Below are 19,416 nucleotides of genomic sequence, written 5' to 3'. Positions count from 1 at the left end.
TACATCTCCGCCCAGCCTCAGCCAGTCCCTGACCCCTGGGAGGTGCCCGATGCTCAGGGCTGGGGCTGCCCCGGTGCCCCTCGGCTGTCCTGCCCCTGGCTGGGGGTGGGACGGGCCCCTGTGCCAGGCCCTGCCCTGACAGACCCCTGGACCCCAAGGAGCCCGCCCCCCCGACACTATATGCCCATATGATAAAAACACCTACAGCATTATTTATTTATATTTTTTAAAAATTGTAAAGCGGCAAAAATCTACAGTACACACACCACACAACCACACTAAATATGAAGACTGCTAGTATTTAAAATATAGAAAATATTATAAATGCCACAAATATGTAACTTTGAAAGCTCATCTTATATTTTTTGCATTGCTCTTGAATACTGAGTGAAAGACCATAGAAATCTGGCAAGATCATGTATCAGTAAAATGAATTTGTATGTTAAATACATCCATTTAATAGCAATGGAAATCATTTTCCCACACAGTTTTGCATTAACCAATGCTGCTAAAGCTTTGCTTTTTATTACAGTTATTCAACTGTTTCAGCATATCGTATCTGTGGCTCTTTTTTATTACTTTAAGGCAGATAGAAATTTTACAGACCTAAACTTAAAAGTAAGTGATGTTCAGAAAAAACAGCAAACAGTTCCTTTTTTTTAAGACTATCGTCCAAAAATAAGCATAAAATTAATAGACACCTGAATGGAACTGATAAAAGATGCAAAAGGAAAAGACTTCTGCAAAAAGTCTTCAACACAAGCGGCATTTTTCTGAGAAAGCTTGATGAAAGGCAGAAAACCTGAAACTTGAATGGCATCAATGACTGAATCAGTATTAATATGAAGTAGGAATTATATGCTGTATAATTTTTCCTGTGGTAATAAAGATGGACTTAAGTTGTGTATTAATTTATAAACTGAAATTATTTCACTACCATATATTAATAAAAGATACATAGCTCCATTCCTTGAGAGTCACTGCTGCACAAGTATTAATATTTACTGAAAAACTGAGTGTTCCAAAATGTATTGTACATCTTTCAAACTACTCAGCTGTGCAATGAACCAACCACGGAAGCAATGAAATACAAATCTTGCTTTCTTAGCTATCTCACAAGCAGTTTCCACAACCTAAAACCTACAGTGCTCATTTGCCTGTAGCATAAATCGGAAGTTTCAGCTTCACTTAGTGTCACCCAGAATTGACATTAAACCTTCCTGGTCTTGCACAGGTTATCTTTCTCTATTTGTTAACTCTAATTTGCTCCTCATCTCCCCTTTCCAAGTTAACTTAAAAGCTTTATTATAACAGGTTTCTTGGTAAAACTTTGCTCCTATGTTTGAACAAGAAAAGGTATTTAAATCTCATATGAGAATGTCCACACAATCTATTCCAAAAGCCAGCTCAAAGTTTTATTTAAAATACTTTTTCTGCCTAGTTTCAAACAGTACATGTGGATAGCACTCTGCTGTTCTCTTTGGAAGACTACCGTATACCTTAATAGAGCTCAATATTAAGAAACTAGAATAATGTGCATCTTGGTGTATGGAGAGATTGCGTTTTCTTGAGCGTCCTGGTTTCGGCAGGGATAGAGTCAATTTCCTTCCTAGTAGCTGGTACAGTGCTGTGTTTTGGATTTAGGAGGAGAACAAAGTTCTCCTTACTTTTAATTAAAAAAACCACTCTTACTTTTAATTAAAAAAACCCTATGTTTTCTAATTAGGTACCTGTCTTGCTACACTCACTTTAAAAATCAGTATAACTTAAAAACGAAATAGAAATGATGCAACAATGGTCAATATTTTGATTACTCATGTAATACATGAGAGATATAGGCTTTGGGATATTTAAGACATTTTTCCTTTAAAAAAAATGTACTGCTTCACTGTCTTCAGCTTCACTTTGCAGGGGACAGGAGACAGTTAGTTTAGAACAAGAAGGGCATATCTGCAATCTACAAAGGCAATCTGTTCATCAGTGACCGAATGCAGTTGTAAGACGACCCTCGGTTTTCCTGCAACGTTTCTACCAGCTGAGTGACCCTGAACAAAGAAAGTAAGACATGATTTACAGTGGGTTGTCTCCTCACTTTTTGATGCAATTGCTCCTCAGTCCTACTGTAGAAATGCGGATTAACTTTTTCAAAATGTTTTTAAAATTTTTAATGAAAGTAAGCATGGAAGTGACATCTACCTGTTCGAGATAGGAAAAAATACAAGTTTCTCAGTTTTTCAGAGCAGACAGTTTAATATGAAGGAAAAGAGCCATCTTCTATACGGGACAGCTAGACAAATGAAGAATTTGGTTGCTTCAGTGGCATTCCTACCAACAAATAGGTTGTAATTTAAAAAAAAAAAAAATATGTAATCTGCTTTGTAGAAATACCACATTTTAAATTCCAGAACATTTTACCGTGGTACAGAACACTGAAAAAGTATGAAACATTGTTAAATTAAACTTCATGTTATATTTTGAGATATAAATTGGCAACCTGCTTCAATTAGTTGAAACTAAACTCTCTACAAAAATGCCATAAGGCAAGAATTTAAACTAGAGAACATCTTATGTATTATTCCCAATATACTCCAACCGCTTTGCTGAGTCCTAGCTACTCTTCGTTCTGAAATCATCACAATTATGTAAGAAAGAAGAATTCAGTGAAATAGACAATGGTAAGTAACAGAACATATTCATGCTGATTTCACTGCTTTAAAATTAAAGTTTAGCAATTAACTGTTTTTAAAATTCAATTTCTAATAAACTGTTTTTACCTTCTACACTATAGAGGGATTTTTTTCTGATTTCCTTGATAACAAAAACCAGACAAATCCCCAAAACCTTCTTTTCATTTCAGCTGCAATGTTTTATTCCAGCTGAAGGTAATCTTTTTCCTTTCAAATAGGCAAATTCAAAACAGAATACTATTTCTAAAGGAAAACTATAAACATTTCATTAAGGTGTTCAAAAATTTGTCAGTCTGTAAAAAAAAGTCTTCAACTTTTCTAACGTTGGTTTTTTTCTTGACAAAACCAATATCCCAGTCATGACATGCTCTGAAAAATAGGTCTGTCAAAACAAGAATTTTTAGTGAATAATTTCTTTCTTCATAAAATGCAACCTCTGCTCCTAATACAGAATTGTATTTTTTCCGAATAAACTATTTTTTCAAAGATGAATTTACATTAAATGCTTCCAAAATATTCTTCTAAAACTGTAGAAATAAAAACAGAAAATATTTCAGAGTTTCTCTTTCATGGAAAATCCAAACTATAAGGATTTAAAAAATAATGTTTTAGATAATAAATAACATTTTACAGGATGATTATGCAATCAGATTAATTTTGGAATTTTTAAAAATAAAAATCAGTGGAAACTTTTGTGCAGTAGCAATTGAATTTTAATAGAAAGTCTCAGTTAATTGAGCATATGTATTATTGCTACAAGAACAGCTCCAGCAATGGCGGCATATCAGAGACTGGGCATGTGCAGCCATCAGTGTTTTATCCATATTCCATGTAAACCTCATGGTTTACCACACTCTCACGAGCGATTAAAACTTTTTCCAACAAGTGTGCATATTATGAGCGCAAAAATTGCTTTCAGAAGCAACAAGTTGCAGAAGTTTTTGGGGAAAAAGGTTGGAAAATAGGGGAAAGGAACTTAAATCTCCAATAACAGTCTAAATAGATACCAATATCGATTTCACTACTAGAAATTAAAAGAAGGATCCTGAAGGATAGTAAAGGTACAACATAATCAAATTATGTAACTTATACTACTACATTACAAAATGACTATGCTGTCAGAAAAACAAATGTATTATTTATCTTCAGCATGTAGAGCATCATCTTTTTCAAACGAGATGTCACAAGCCATTTAAAATTCTGTTAATGTACAGCCTTCCATGCGAATATTCTAATGATATCTACTGTGACTTTGACTTGTGTCACAGTTCTTCATACATAGCACACTTTATACTCATAAAATAACTCACTTTTGGAGGACAATGCACAACAACCATGAGTCACAACTGACTCACAGAAAAAGAGGAGGTAGGCAGGTTGCATTCTTACTCAAGGATATGTTCTATGCAAAAATGACAACAGAATAATTTTGCAAGGACAATGTATAATGTGCTCTTGCTCTTCTCAGAAGCAGAGCCACTAAGAGAACCCGAGAAGTATTTTGCATTCAGTAGTACCCATACCTTTTAATTTTTCCTTCTTACGTGGCGAAAACACTTGAATTGATGAGTCCACTAAATTTAACTTGTTACTGGACTTGGTCACATCTGTTTTCAGATTTTTAATTGCATCTGGATCAGTACCTTGTAGTTAATTAATATCACGTATGCATTCTTTTATTTATTTCATTGCTTGCATGCAGAAAAGCACATTCATGTACAAGATTGGCATGTTTACAAATATCTAAACACTTTCTCTGAAAAAGTGCTAGCAAGGCTGATTTTTCATATCATTTAGGTCTTCGTGGAGGTGAGGATATCACCTGGTGATGTCCTAAGTGATAAATTTAAAAAAAACAAAGTAGCTGGAAGTCCATGCTATGATTTTTTTTAAATTTTACACAGGCTCGAAAGTGACTGGACCAGTTTTGGAACACAAACACTTTACTTCTATCTTAGGAGTAGCATACAAGCTGAAGTTGAAGTTGAAAACCTACCCTCAGCTGCAAATGATAGAATTCTAGGAAAGCATTCTGGAGATCTCAGAGTACAGTGCTTGTCCTGTTGTTAGGCCTTTGCTTTGACATCTCTTTGTGAGCAGCTGGTGCGTGTGCACTCTAGAAATGAGCACTATGGGGTTATGAACATGGCAACGCTTGCCTATATGTTATGCCTGAGGTCATTCTCCCATCTCTGGAAAAATCAAACAAAGAATTGTAAAGCTAAGAAGTTCTTAATGTACAGGCCTAGAAAACTTCTGCTTTACATTTAGTTCAGTGCCATATGGCTTCAAATAAAGTACTTTTTTGTTTGTTTAAATAAACAGTGAGAAACAAGAATTTTATTCTCATCTGGAAGGCATCTTTAAAATACATCTAAAAACATCTGTAAATGCAAACTCTTTCTTTGTTAAACTATGAGTAAAAGTAACACTTTTGTGGCTTCTTTAAAGGGATTATTAGCATATCATTATCACCATGCAAATTAGGTAATATAGGAAAGTTACTTTGGAAAACAAAGAGGTATCATGGTGAAGGACTCAAAAATGCAGCACTGGGTTAGAGCAAGCAGCATTTCAGATGTTTCATAGCTACCTGCTAGTATTCTTCTAGGAGACAAGTACTTTCTGTTGTATTCTGTCCAGAGCAAAAGTGATTCTTTTCACTTCTCTTTCTATAATAATGTCTGAGAATACAAATAATGACCAGCAACAAAAAATTTTTTTCTGTATCTTCTAATATAGATCAAAACATTGACTTTTTTATTACCTTAAATTGTTACTGATCTTCTCGTAATCCTAGCTATCATAGCTCTGTAATACGAAAGCAAGAAGCAGAATTATCAAGGATGTATTCAAACAGAAAATAACTGCCAGTGTATGGCTCAGATTCAAGCATGACTAAATTATAAAGAATGGTAACCAGCTGAAATAGTGAAATTAGAAATATATAGTGATATTTTTAGTGGCAAATGTACACATTTTAGCAAGTCTGATTCAGGTTATTCGAGATCTTGTGTAACCATTTGTTTTGGAAGTCAGATTGTCAACTTTCAGACTTAAACGTAGGTTCCCAAATAATCTTCATTGATCCTTAGAAAGTATGCAGAAGTTTCTATTTGCATGGAAATAAAACCATCTGCCCGTGCACAGTATTATTTCTGAAGACTTAATCTGAGAATTTATAAATGCATAGACATGTTCAATTTTGTGAAAAACTGTGCTTCTTCTTGAAAGCATTTTTTGAAATTTACAATAAATTTTTTGAAATTACAATTTTCAGTAAACAATACCTCCTCAAATCTGCCCATACCATCCAAATATCGAGTCTCTGTAGGGAATCTATACAACATGTGAGATATTATTAGATGCTTGACTGTATGCTCATAACTGCATGCCATGGTTGGTCAGAAGTAGTAGTAGTTCACACGGAAAACGGATCAGCGGGACTACACAAAAATAAATACACATTTCTTGCTTAATACAGGAGACAGTTAAATTTGTATTAGCTAAGAGCCTAAGTAGAGTTAGATGGAAAGGAAAATGAGCCATAGAACTTAGTTGAATAGTCAATAAAACAGGATAAAGAAATGGGACAAGTCAATTGATTTATTCTCCACATATACAGTGTTAGAATCCTAAATATGTTTTGGCTGACAAATTTTGTGCTAGTTTATAGCAGATACAAACAGCAACTCAAATAATAGTCAGGTATCTGGCTCTGATATGAATGTCTAAAAATTGCTGAACAATAAGAAATTCTCTATCTTAAAATATCTCATTTTTTCTTGGAATACTTCTGATATCAAGATTTTACTGCTAATGACAAATTAATTGAATAGGGGCAATTATATCTATCTAGTGTTTATTATTTTAGAAGTACTGTCTTCTACACTTCTTTGACCAAAGATGTACAACAATGTGCTTACGCACCAATTATATCAAATAGTATTCATCCTTCACCTTTTAGAAAAGAAAACATTGCAAATGTGTTCAGCATTTCTTAGTGTCTTGGGTATTCGTTATCTCCATTTTCAATGGAGGATTTGATATTATTAAGCAAACTTAGTGTACAAATATAATCTCCAAATTCCACCTCCAAAACACATTTGTCCAGATAGCACTTTTATTCATTAGTACCAAAGAAAGAGTAACTTTTTTTTCAGATCAGAAAAATCTATTTTCTGAACATAGTATTTATCTCAGTGTTCAATGCATGTACAGTATTTGTCATTATAACAGCAAAAAATACAAAAATCATAATTTTGCGCTGCAGACTCAAATACTCTCATGAGCCTTGTTTTGATAGTGAGAATGTCAAGTAGCACTTTTGATGTGGGTACTGTGCAAATATTCACATTTGCTTAGCTAGGCAAGCTAAAAATTAACAATCACAGATGGTCTTGCCCAACCAAAACATCTTCTAGAAGTCCCATCATGCCCAATCAAAATGTTTTCCAGAAGCCCCTGGGTATTTCTTCCCTAACTCACTAGGATATGTCTAAAACACTGTCCAAAGAACTCCGGAAGTAACTGAAAGCATTTCAAGAAGCACTGCATTCTCATGCATGTGCCCAGTCTTCCAGGTAACCCACAAAACTGTAGACATGGGGGGGGCTATTCAGGCAGAAGATCAGGCTCCAAAGGAATCATAAACAGGAAGGTCATTCCAAGACGGGGGATGAATTTTTCCTTATAAAACTGCAGGGTTGTTTTTTATTGTGTGCACTTGTTTAAACATGCAATGCAACTATTTGATAATGGATGTAACTTCAATGCCAAACAGCTAGTGAAAAAATTATGAGAAGATTTGCAGCCTCTCTACCACTTTGCTCAGCTAGCTCCTTAACTACTTGCTCTTTAAGGACTAGTTCTATCACTGATTGAAATAAATGGAAAAACTTCCATACTTACTTCCATGAACTCTGGCCTAGGGCTTTACTTCCTGTGCAGACTGTCTTCCACTCTATCCTTCTTATTGAGTTCCACCACTTTGATGCAGAAATATAGTTTATCTGCTTGTTCATTATCTTTCATTATTACTCCTTCCCTTTATTTATCATTATGTTCCCTTCTGCTTAGAGTCTCACAAAAAAAACCCCATATGGGAAAAAACAAATCTCTAATTTTGGTTACTTCATAATTTCAAATAAACCAACCTACAACAGAGGACCTTACTGTAGGTCTCCAAGATTTATTTTATGTTATCTGTTTTGACAGATGATTGACTGTCATAACAAATTGACTGTCACAGTATAACTGGGGTTTTTTTAGAACTCATACATGGTAAAGAATGCAGTAGACCAACAATAATTTACAAAAAACCCCAATAAATTGATCCTAACTAGAAAAAAACCACACTTAAAGGATAAGATATGCTCAGCAAATGATATGGAGCAGATTCTTGAGCAGACTATGGAAACATTATATTATATAAAATAATGCTCTACCTGGCCCTTAACTCCTGTCCATAGAAGTTCAGATTCCTGGGGATCATGTAAAAGATACACATTCAACAATACAAGCAAACCTGTTTTCTTCAGAGTCAACAGGAAAACTCCACAGACTCCAGTGAGAGCTAAATTATGCGTACTTTAGAAGAAATCATGTCCCTAACATAATTTTATGTTTTTGAGCAAATACTTGTTAGTATAGGCAAATATTTGTTAATGTAGAAGATAGCCTGAATAAGACACTTCTAAAAGCTGATTCTTAAATATTCTGCATTTTCTTTGCTTTTAACAGAGAAATTATTAAGGAAGGAATATGTATTTTCAAGGAGCTACATTTTTGTCTTGCATTTTTGTCTTGATGTGCTGTTCTTGGATGATGTCTGAGCCTCTACCATCCACTTTCAAGGACATGAGCAAAGTGTATCCCATCAGAGTTAAGCTTTATAAAATTGCGTTATTTCTTCCATTTTTTTCTCACCATAGAACAGAATAGAATACTTCAGTTGGAAGGGACTACAACGATCATCTAGTCCAACTGCCTGACCAATTCAGGGCTGACCAAGTTAAATCATATTATTAAGGCCATTATCCAAACGCCTCTTAAACACTGACAGGCATGACTATAGCTGTTACGACTACAGCTATTATGAAAACTAGAAAAAATCCCATGACTCTAGCTGTTATGAAAACTATGGTGTCTACAATTTTCATGGCAACAGCTTCTCTTATAAGGACTTGGATAACCATCTCTGCTCTATTCTGTTGACCAGCACCATTGTATTTTCATCTCATATTCAGTCATGTGTCTTTATAAGCATTCAGATAATGAGCCATCAATAGTTAATGTAGCAGTTGATGTACCTGGTTCAAGCTAAAATAATTGATAGCAATGTTTATGAAGCAGATACAGAGTGAAATGGGAGTACCTAGTCTTGTTGCTAGCTTCAGGCATTCACCACATGCTCCTCCTCCTCTAAATATTTATGTTTCTGTCTTTTTTCTCATATCCCAGCTTTTTCTTCTGCTGGACTGTCACATCAGTCTTCTTCAGTCATCAAGTATTTATTACAAAGTCCAAAGCTTTTAAGACAAAATCTCCTGCTTACAAATATTTGCAATATGGTACTGAATACACAGAACTTCACAAGAGCAAGGAAATAAACTCATACTTGAAAAGAATTCAAGTAATTACTTGTATGTACAATTATACCTGTGATTGTGCTCTGTTGGGAATATGCTGGCAGTTTAAAAAAATGAGTCTAGAGCGGAGCCAGCTAAAGCGTTCTCCCACTTACACCACTGATACAGCCAGTCTGTGTTTTGACGGATAATATTAGTTAGAAGTCGTCAACCATAATAAAATTGGTATTTAATATTATGCAAACAACTTTTATTCACTTTTATGTAGAAAAAGAACAGCCATGTACGTTCTGTAAGTAACTGAGGAAGGTAACACCTAAATCTTCCCTAAATGTTTCTAAGTTTGGACACAACTAATATTTCAGCATTCTGTTCCACTTAAACCGTTGGTTCCACTTAAACCATTGTATGCCAAGTTTCCTTTGAATTCCAGATGCTCTGTCTCTCCATAATACCTTTAAATCCTGTAACAATATGTATTTACCACTATATTTACTCTATTAGAATTAATTTATGTTTAATATCTAGTCTTTTGTATACATATCAATATGCTTCCCTTAATATTCATATCTTGAGATAAACCATTGAGATAACTAGCAAAAAAAGCATCATTCCAATTTGTTTATGAAAATATTTATGTTCGCATTTAGTAATCTAAACTGATTTTGGCAGTCACAAAGACTTGCTGCTTGCACTAACTTTAGTGGGAACCGCATGGGTTCAGAACACCTGAAAATGAAGACTTTTTTATTTAGTAGTCTGAACAACTCTTCTCTAAGACAGTGGAAATCTCCTAGAGATAGCAATAAGCACTGGATTAAGCTTTAATTTTTACACATGAATACTAAGTGCCTCGCTGGACTTCTGAGATGGAAAACTTGGAACTTCCACCTCAGACACATGGGATAGGATCTCCATTTCATTTCTTGGAATTCTTTTTAAATTATTCTGTGGAAAAGTGAGAAAAAAAATTTATCTTGCAATATAAAGAAAATTGATGGAGACCTTACAAAAGCCCTTCGTACAAGAGAAGGTTTTTAGTATTTCAAAAAAAGTACTGATTATACATTCAAATATACAGGATGCTATTGGTATTCGGTGTTCTTTAGCATAGCCAGAAAGAAATCAAATGGAGAGAAAAGCCATCATTCCATCTTCATCACAAGAACAAGAGCTATTTTAAGAACAATACTGTGAGTCAAACTATTACTTCTACCCAAACAGGAAATACTTGAAATTGCTTAGCAAGTGTCCAACCTTAAATGAAAGAATTTATTTTCAATTATCTAAAAATGTGTTTATTTTTTCTGGTGGGCTATTTTATTTTTGTATCTATGTCACTATTTGTATCTATATGTATGTCACTATTTTGTATCTATGCACTATATGCACACACATTTAAACAGAAAATACAACCTCGGAATAAGGCCCTACTGACTTACTCTTGTCTTCCAATACCTTTCTTGTTCCTGGCAGCAACACATTCATTGTTCATCAGTATTGGAAGAAACTGCAAGGCTATCAACAAAATTGTCTAATCACAATCCTATTAAAGCTTAATATTGATCAAATTACATAAACTGGTTCAATAAAACAAGGTCATTACATTTCCCTCTTTGGATTTTCCCTTCTATCGTGCCTCCAATAAGCATTTCTAAATAAGTGGTATCTTATTAGATGAAATAAAACCTTAATGATTACCAGTATATTTCTATTACTGATTTTATTACTGAATTATTGTAGCTAACAATTAGAGTTTAGCTGAAATCCATGGGGTACTAGGGTATATCAAAAGATTCTATTTAGCATTGCAGTCCCACACCCCAAACAATTCTACTACCTATATCCAGAAAGAACAAATTTTCAAATAGTGCTAATGATAATATTTATTAGAGAGGAAAAAAAATGTTTGTGCAACATCTTGAAGAATTTATACTTAATTAGAACTAGGTGTTTAGATCTCCACCAGAGAGATTCACTGGAATCACAACACACTCAAAGTTGCTGTAAATAAAAAAAATAAATAAAAATAGATTAAGAAACTGGAGCCATTTCCCCACCATGTTCCTTATCAAGACCAAAAAGAAAGTGTGACTTTAATTCTTTAGTACTGGATATTTCCCTGTCTGTTGTAAAGATTCATAGTAAAGATACTTTAAATAAAATTCTGAAGAGGCTAGTATAGAAACAGGCAAGCCAACTGTTCTATTGAACATGTAATATTAGAAGGTCTTTCATAAAGTTGTAAATTTTTCTTAAATATTTCATCAAATGAAAAGTTATACGTTTGTTTGCTACCTACCATTAACAGAGTTGTTTATTATTGCTGTACAATTTCTCAGAGGGGGATGCTGTCTCAGATGGACTAGATGACCTTTAAAGGTCCCATCCAACCCAAACTATTCTATGATTCTATGAAATAGATTAATAAGTATTTCAGTAACACCCTTTTCCTAGGCCTGGATAGCTAGCCCCGATTTGCAGAGGGTTTGGACCACTTGAGTTCCAATGGTCCCTCTCAGTATAAACTATTCTATGATCTCTACCAAAGAATAACATATTTAGATTGCTGTACTTTTGCAAGGTCCATTTTAAATTTACGTTTTTTATACCCATGCACCGAAGAATTCACCTCATGTAAGTTTAGCTATCTGAAAGTTAACCACCCAAGCTAGGCATTAAGGCTCTTTCTATAGTCACAAGAAAAAAACAAAACCAAACCAGAGCATTTCCAGGTTCACCCTACCCATCTTACAGAATGAACTGTCCTTGCTGAAGGGCCTAATTTTCCCATTTTCTTACAGAGAGATTCTATATGATTGACTGAATGCTTAACTTTTAGACAGCTTTATTAGTCCGAATGAATTGTACTATAAAAGACGTAGCATAGGTGCAGATTCCAATCATCAGAACATGGAAAGAGTTATAGCCATGTTAAAAAAAAATAAATCTGCCAACATAAATGCTCAGTGAAATCACAACTTAGACCTTCTTCTCAAAAATCCAGCAACTACCCAATAAAGGAGATCAAAACACACATGAAGGGAAGATTTGGTAAATAAAGAAATAGATATTTTATGTATTCTTTAAAGCAACAAAAACTATCTACCAACATATTTTAGCCACTTGAAAATGTCAGCATAACTACAGCAATGTCAGTGATGGTATGACATTTCTGTCATCTATGAATTTTCTCTAAAACCAGATTTTTCATTCAAAGACTGAACAAAATCAATGTATTACTGTAAATCAAAGCACTAGTCAATGAACGCAGGTCATGATTTACCACTTTCAATTGGAATAATATTTCACCCACGAAGTTTGCTTTCAGATTGTGATTATCACAGGCTTTTCAGCCTTGCAACAGCATTTCTTTAAGCTCTTTTGGACTCTGAAGTGTAAAAACTCTTTAGCGACATGTAAAATTAAAAAATGCTGACTTTATGAAATAAGCACAAAACTTTCAAAAAAATTGTTGCAATATCATTGACCTTTAATATTAAAGTAAAAAAATAAATTTTCAATATTTTATTTTGACTCCAAGTACTTTAAAAGAATTTAATATTTTTATTAAAATTATATAAACATTCAAATTGAAAATCAAACTATTGTATTTGAAAACTTAATTTGGAATTTTTTTTCTCAGAATCATCCACAGCATAATTCTGTTATCGGTCCAGATTCAAACTGAAAGTAACTCACTCATCTGAGTGAAAAGATCTTACACATTTTTATCAATCCTTTAATAATGAGCCCACTGATGTCTAGCTAAATTCCCAGTGAAGGACAGAAGAAAGAGCCTGACTTTGACAATTATCAGAGAAATTGTCCTGACATGGACAATCATCAGGATCCATTTCAGCATCTTAAAGTCTTTTAAAATGCTCACATGGTTGTTCTACTTTATCATTTTACACAGCCACAGGCCTGGGCCACATTGTTATCCCTGTTTCTGGCAATACAATATTCAAGAGGCAATGGGCACAAACAGAAACGCAAGAGGTTCCCTCTGAACATCACTTCTTTAATGTGAGGGTGACTGAGTACTGGCACAGGTTGCCCAGAGAGGTTGTGGAGTCTACCCTAAAAGATATTCCAAAGCCATCTGGACACAGTCCTGGGCAGCCTGTTCTTAGTAACCCTGCTGGAGCAGAAGGCTTGGACAAGGTGACCTCCAGAGGTCCCTTCCAACCTCAACCATTCTGTGATTCTGTGAATATTAGATTAATTTCTAAGTAAATCACTAAGCAAGTACATTATTAATGAACAAAATATACATATTTGACTAGAGAGTGATGACCTATGAACATCTTCATATAAATAATGCCTCAGCATCTTCCATATCTTCAAACTTATTTTTGAAAGACTAAAAGAAACAATAAACCAACCACAAAACAAGCCTAGTTCAGCATTGTTTCTCAGAGCGCATTTATAATTATTATAACTCTTATAACTCTTATAACTCTTATGACTTATGATTCATTTTAAGTCTTACAATGACATAAACTGTATTTTTCAATGTTTGTTTACAAGGAAACTAATATAGGTGGCATTTTCTAGACAATTTAGCTTAGAGAAGATAATGGTGAAATTTGCTTGAGAAAGTTGTAACTGAACATTTTCCTCTTTCTACCACTCAAAATGGGAGTTACAGTTTCTAACTACAGTTACTAACCTTTTTAGTAGAGCACTCATGCTACAGAAAAAGACCTCATTTTACTCCAATAAAATAAAAACATACTGTTAAATATGCTTCCCCACTACAGTAGAGTTGTATTGTATTTAGCAATAATTATTTTTTTGCTGGATTCAAGAGTCATGACCTAAATACAATAAATTCCTGTCATAAGGGAACATACAGAGCGGACCCAAATACACTTTCCTTAGAGGATTCCGCTGTCAACAGGCATCTTTGGGAAGAATAAACAAGACCACTTGTGAACTAGATTCTTAATATCAGAAGACCTATTACGCACAGAACACTTCTCAACTTAACTTACTATCACGTAATTCTAATAGTTTTAGTAAAAATATTCAGACTCATGTTTCGTTCTTTGTGTGAATGATCTCACACAAAGTGGAATCTCTCCAGAGTAAAGTGTGAAATAAAGAACAGGAAGGGGTGTTCTGGGTCAAGTTCAGAGGTTAACCAAAGGTACTATGACATATAATGTCTTTCACACCAGCTTCATCTTGAAAACAGTTTGGGGTTTTTACCCTGTCTTTGTCTAAGAAAGATGGATTCTGAATGTCATTCCTTGATAATTCAGGAATGAAATTCTTCTGATGAATGATATATCTTTATTCATGGCACCTTATATTCATTGTTTCCTCCATCAACATTATTTTTGGCTTAAACCATTTCTTTGATCTTTACCTAGTCGCTCCATCTTCCTGCCTCTCCAAGAAAATTTACGAAATCACTCATATTCCCTCTCAACTCAGTTTTCCCCAGAAGTAAGAAAACTTCGATTAGTCTTTTCATGCAGAAGAAGTTATTGCCTCTTTGCTCTAGCTGTCTTTTTCTGAATCTCTTCCAACTTGAGGTTGGCTCTCAATCACTACTGAGTCAAAATCCAGAAAATAAGGTTCAAACCACCCCTTGGTTTAACTGCATTAATACTTAGCTATTTCTAATAGAAATCTCTTACATAATACATTTCAGAATTATATTTGCCTTTTCTACAGCCGCCTCCCATTGGCTGCCTACAACCATTCTGTAACATACATTTTTCCTCTCTACTACTGCTATCTAAAAGGTCAGAACATATTTTGATATTAACTTCTAGATATAGGACCCTTATCTTTGTACCATGCAATATCATCCCACCTCTGTTACTCTTGTTCTTGTGTAATATCATACTCATTCCCTTAGTTGACTATTCAACTCAATTTTGTGTTGTCTAAAATTTCCACTAGCATGCTCCTTCTTCCTGTGCTCAAATTAACAAAAATTGATCCCAAACCACATTCTTAATCAACTACTACTACTACTAGCCTCCTTTCATCCTGTCAATGTCTACTGTTAGTGAAAAATTTTCCTCTCCCTCTTTTATTACTTACCTTACTAATTATCTTACTTTTTCTTAGTCACTTCACATCTACTAGTAATTTAAATGGGGCCACTTCAAAAGATAATCTATTTTAGGGATATCATAGTTCCCTAGTCTAACAATTCTGGTACTGAAGAGTGATGTTGAGTTATTCTGTATGAAGTTAATTTTGGTAAACCCTTGTCATATTTTTAAGTTAACTTTTTGACTTATTAGTTTTTCCTCCAAAATAAGTTTTAAAGTCTTCTCTATTATTACATTTAGTCTAACTGGTCTGTAATTGCCAGCTCATTTTCCTCCTTCCTTAAACATAGCTGTTCAGTTAAACATAGATGTTCATAAAGTTAAGACTGCTAACCTAATGGAAATAAAAATTAATTCAATGATAGCAATCAACAAGACAACTATATTTCTGCAACTCAAATTTGAAAGACATAGTTAACTCTATACATTGTTCTGTTACAGTATAGATCAGTATAAAACCTTAGAGCCATCTACAGTCATACTTCACATTTTGGTTACAGCATTAACAGCTGTAGTTGTAACAGCATTAACTAATATCTTAAGCTTCATATTTAATGTTATTAATTATTTCCTATTTCCAATCAGACAAGATTTTTCAATGGTTCATTCATTACCCCAGTTTTCACGTGGGTTCTTTTTGTTCAGATTCTATTTATGAAAAGTGCAATGATTTTTCCAGATCATATTTTTAACTGTTTAAGACAATAAACAAAAACAGTGTCCTAACACAAATGCTTCGGAATGTAACTGTGTCAATACATGTTTTCTACATGCAAAGCACTATGTAAATGCTAAGAAATAATTGAATTTTGAAAACCACTCAAGAAATCAAGAGCTAAAAGAAATACAGGCTGATAAAGCAAGACTCATTAGATGTCACATTATAACTAAATAATAATCATCGTATAGTTAGTGTATATTTATGTATTCTTCTCTTAAATTGAGTGAACACAGAATTCTTCCTCTCCACGATGAAAGTACTGGGTAGCATTTTGTCACAGGGCTATGTCAGACAGCTAGCAACGCAAGCTTGCCATTCATAAAACCATAAACAAAAAAGAAAATTATAAAAGTACTATGCAGAATATCTCAAGTCCAGAAAGGAAGCTAAATAGGATGGCAGTCATATGGAAGTTACTTACTTGGAAGAAAATGGAAGAAACTAGAATGTTATATTATTAGGACAGTGTTCTCCACTTATACAAAAAGGTTTCTACAGAATTGAATTACTTACATATGAAGATCTAGACAACCTAATTGATGGGAAAATCTGGTTCTGCTTTAAAGTATAACCAGTATGTCACACAGTTTCTCATACAGGAAACCCACATGTCTACTTAGATATATGGATGAATGCTACCTGAAATATGCATTCTTAATGGTACGTAGTAGTGCAAAGTGTTCACCTGACAGATCAATTACTTTTAGGGGGTGTACAGCTATCATTCAAAAACACACACCATCAACATTTACTAGAAGAAATAAAGATTAAAATCATATCATGATCCAGTTCCTTAGGATTTGTTTCTTTTAGGCTCTGTATCACATTTGTGCTTAGTATTATTTTCCTTAGCTAGTCTCCTGCATTTTAGCAGGAGTTTTGCTTACGTGAGACACAGAAACATTAAGGCTTAGACACCTGCTAGTGCTCAATAAGAATACCTCACTATGGGCTGAGTGGAGAGTGCCTCTGTACTAAGCGACACACTGAATGGGGGTTCACAGATGCAGAACCTCCTCTCTTCTTCAGATTTCTAGCAATAAATCTTTGCATAAAGGATCTATGCTGTCTTTCGCTTAGTCTTTTACACTCTTCTATCAAGAGACACCAGTGGAAAAGAAGCTCAACTGCCCACAAATTAGAGAAAAACAAAAAAAAACCCTTGATTTTATTGTGTATCAAGATCATTGCTACTCCTTTTTGTTTGACCCAAGCCAAGCGTAGTCATTCTTATTGCCTGGAGCTATGCCGAAGTTGCTAATGCTATTCTTCAAATGATTACAGTCTCTCTCTCTTTTTCAGTCCTACCCCAAGATATTCCAATAACCTGCTGGGGTTAGCCCTTATGCAGCTGCTTCTGTTCCCTACTCCAGTGGGTGCCTTTTTCCTTTTCTGTCTTTAAGAACCTTCTCACTGATTTGATTCATCCATACCACCTCCTTCTTCCAATTCCACAGCTGAATCTGTCTTCCTTCCTCTCTAGCCACTGTCTAATAGGTATACCACTTTGCCCAGGCAAGTATGCCCAGGCACTCACGCTTACAATCAAATTCTCTTGCAAGTGACAGTTGGGAGATGCAAAGAAAATAACATGGAGAAAAACTGCATTTTGACTTATGGTATATTTCAAATCTCTGGGCAGATATACAGACTGAACTAAGATGTTTCTTTGCTTTTAATTCTAGTATGTTGAAAAATAATGTTACGTTGATATATACTTTTGAAATATAGTATTATTATTATAACTGAAGTAATGCATTCTTCAGTTCCTAAAAAAAGACCAAAGTAATTTTATATAATGAAATATATATAATTATTTAAAAAATGAATAAAAATATTAAGATATCAGCTGATTTTGATTTTGTGTGTAGTTCATTATTTAACCTACATAAGCTAATTTTATTTGTTGCAATGCTATTTAGAAACTCTTATCTGGAATAGAGTCTGTAGGAAACATCCTCATACTTTTTTCTTCATTCCCACCATTAGATCTTTAATTTAAATGATCCCTCATCTGTTGTAAATGCTAGAGCAACAGCCAAAAGAACCAGTAGCTACAGGCCTTCATCTTGCTCTCCTTGAAGTCAACAGCATTACTCCTACTTGTAACTTTGAAGAGAAGACAGGTCCCAAAGTGGTCAAACCAGGCACTATTAAATAGATAGAGGAGTTCTGCAGCCGACCTCAATGAGAGCAGAATTTGGGCCTCAAGGAATAAATACTGATTAGGGTTAAAGTAAGTGGCATTAAGTAGAAAATTTGTGAATCTAAAAAAAAAAAAAGTAAATCTTTATAAACTACATACCTGAGGCAGTGCTGAGTTAAGCTGTCGCTGGAGGGAGTCTCTGTCGTAGATGACATCCTGTAGGCGTTGCTGTGCAAGTGACAAGCTTTCCTGTGTCTCCCGAAGAGTATCAAGGAGACGGTCCCTTTCATCCAGCATGTTCACCATCAGCTGCTCAAAGTGAGAATCCGAGTCTGAGCCGCTGCTTTGGGACCCCCGTTGACTCATCGGGGTGTCCTCATTTATCGTTGGCATCACTTCACACATCATTTCTTTAAAAAAACACAAATCAAGGAAAAGCTCTTCAGTAGAAAAACATTTGAGGGGATTTCATAAGAGGAATTAACGCTGTCACATGGACACAGTTAGTAGATTATTGCATTGTTCCCTCTTTCAACTTTGTGCTTTCAATGTTAATCAGATGGTCGATAGACAGGGATTAAATAGAGTGACCAATTCCACACAGCAAAGACTTTGAATGTGCTTCCTAAACTGAGAGAAGAATGACTGGAAGGAGATGGAGAGTAACAGAATATTTTAAATTATTAATAGTTTTGCAAATAATGCTCTCTTGAAATGACAGAAAAGACTTCCTCTGCAATTGTAGTCTCCTTTATTGTTGATTTTCTCCCCTCTCTTACTTAATGTCATTGTTGAATTGTTGGTATTGATGCCAATAGCTGCCATTAATTGCCAGATTTTGTCCTGCTCTAGGCACTTCTACAGTACAGCTCAGGCTAAGTATTGATCCAGTATCATGCTGCCTTAACAATGCCAGGTTAATCTATTTTTCTATCTAGTTATTTCCATCCTCAGGGGAAATTATTCTCCAGTGAGCTCGTTCAGTAAGAGGTCAAGAACTAGAAACTCTCTGCTAATTACCATCCCTGTGATATCTTGTGCAAACTGAATTACCAGGGACAGAATCACTGTCATTTGTTTCCTAAAAACAGCCCTGAGCAGAGCAAATAATATCACCTAGTCCCATTCTTCAACTATAAAACTTCTTACGTAAATCTCAAAACCTCAGTTTGTGTATGGGGAGAAGTTTATGCTA

The 19,416-nt window shown here is 34.6% G+C and overlaps 1 protein-coding gene across 1 annotated transcript in view; it reads right to left on the bottom strand.

The window, feature by feature from the left end:
* Window positions 1-19,416, bottom strand: part of PPFIA2 (protein tyrosine phosphatase, receptor type, f polypeptide (PTPRF), interacting protein (liprin), alpha 2) — a 356,094-nt gene that overhangs the window by 326,722 nt on the left and 9,956 nt on the right. The window contains exon 2 of the mRNA XM_009327518.1: window positions 18,381-18,631. Coding sequence (XP_009325793.1) covers window positions 18,381-18,629 — 249 coding nt within the window. The 5' untranslated portion in view covers window positions 18,630-18,631. The remainder of the gene's footprint in view (window positions 1-18,380; window positions 18,632-19,416) is intronic.

This window comes from Pygoscelis adeliae, unplaced genomic scaffold (assembly GCF_000699105.1).
Source record: "Pygoscelis adeliae isolate BGI_AS28 unplaced genomic scaffold, ASM69910v1 Scaffold113, whole genome shotgun sequence".
Classification (NCBI taxonomy): domain Eukaryota; kingdom Metazoa; phylum Chordata; class Aves; order Sphenisciformes; family Spheniscidae; genus Pygoscelis; species Pygoscelis adeliae.
Note: the sequence above shows the minus strand (reverse complement) of the source record. Positions and strands in the feature narration are given on the sequence as shown.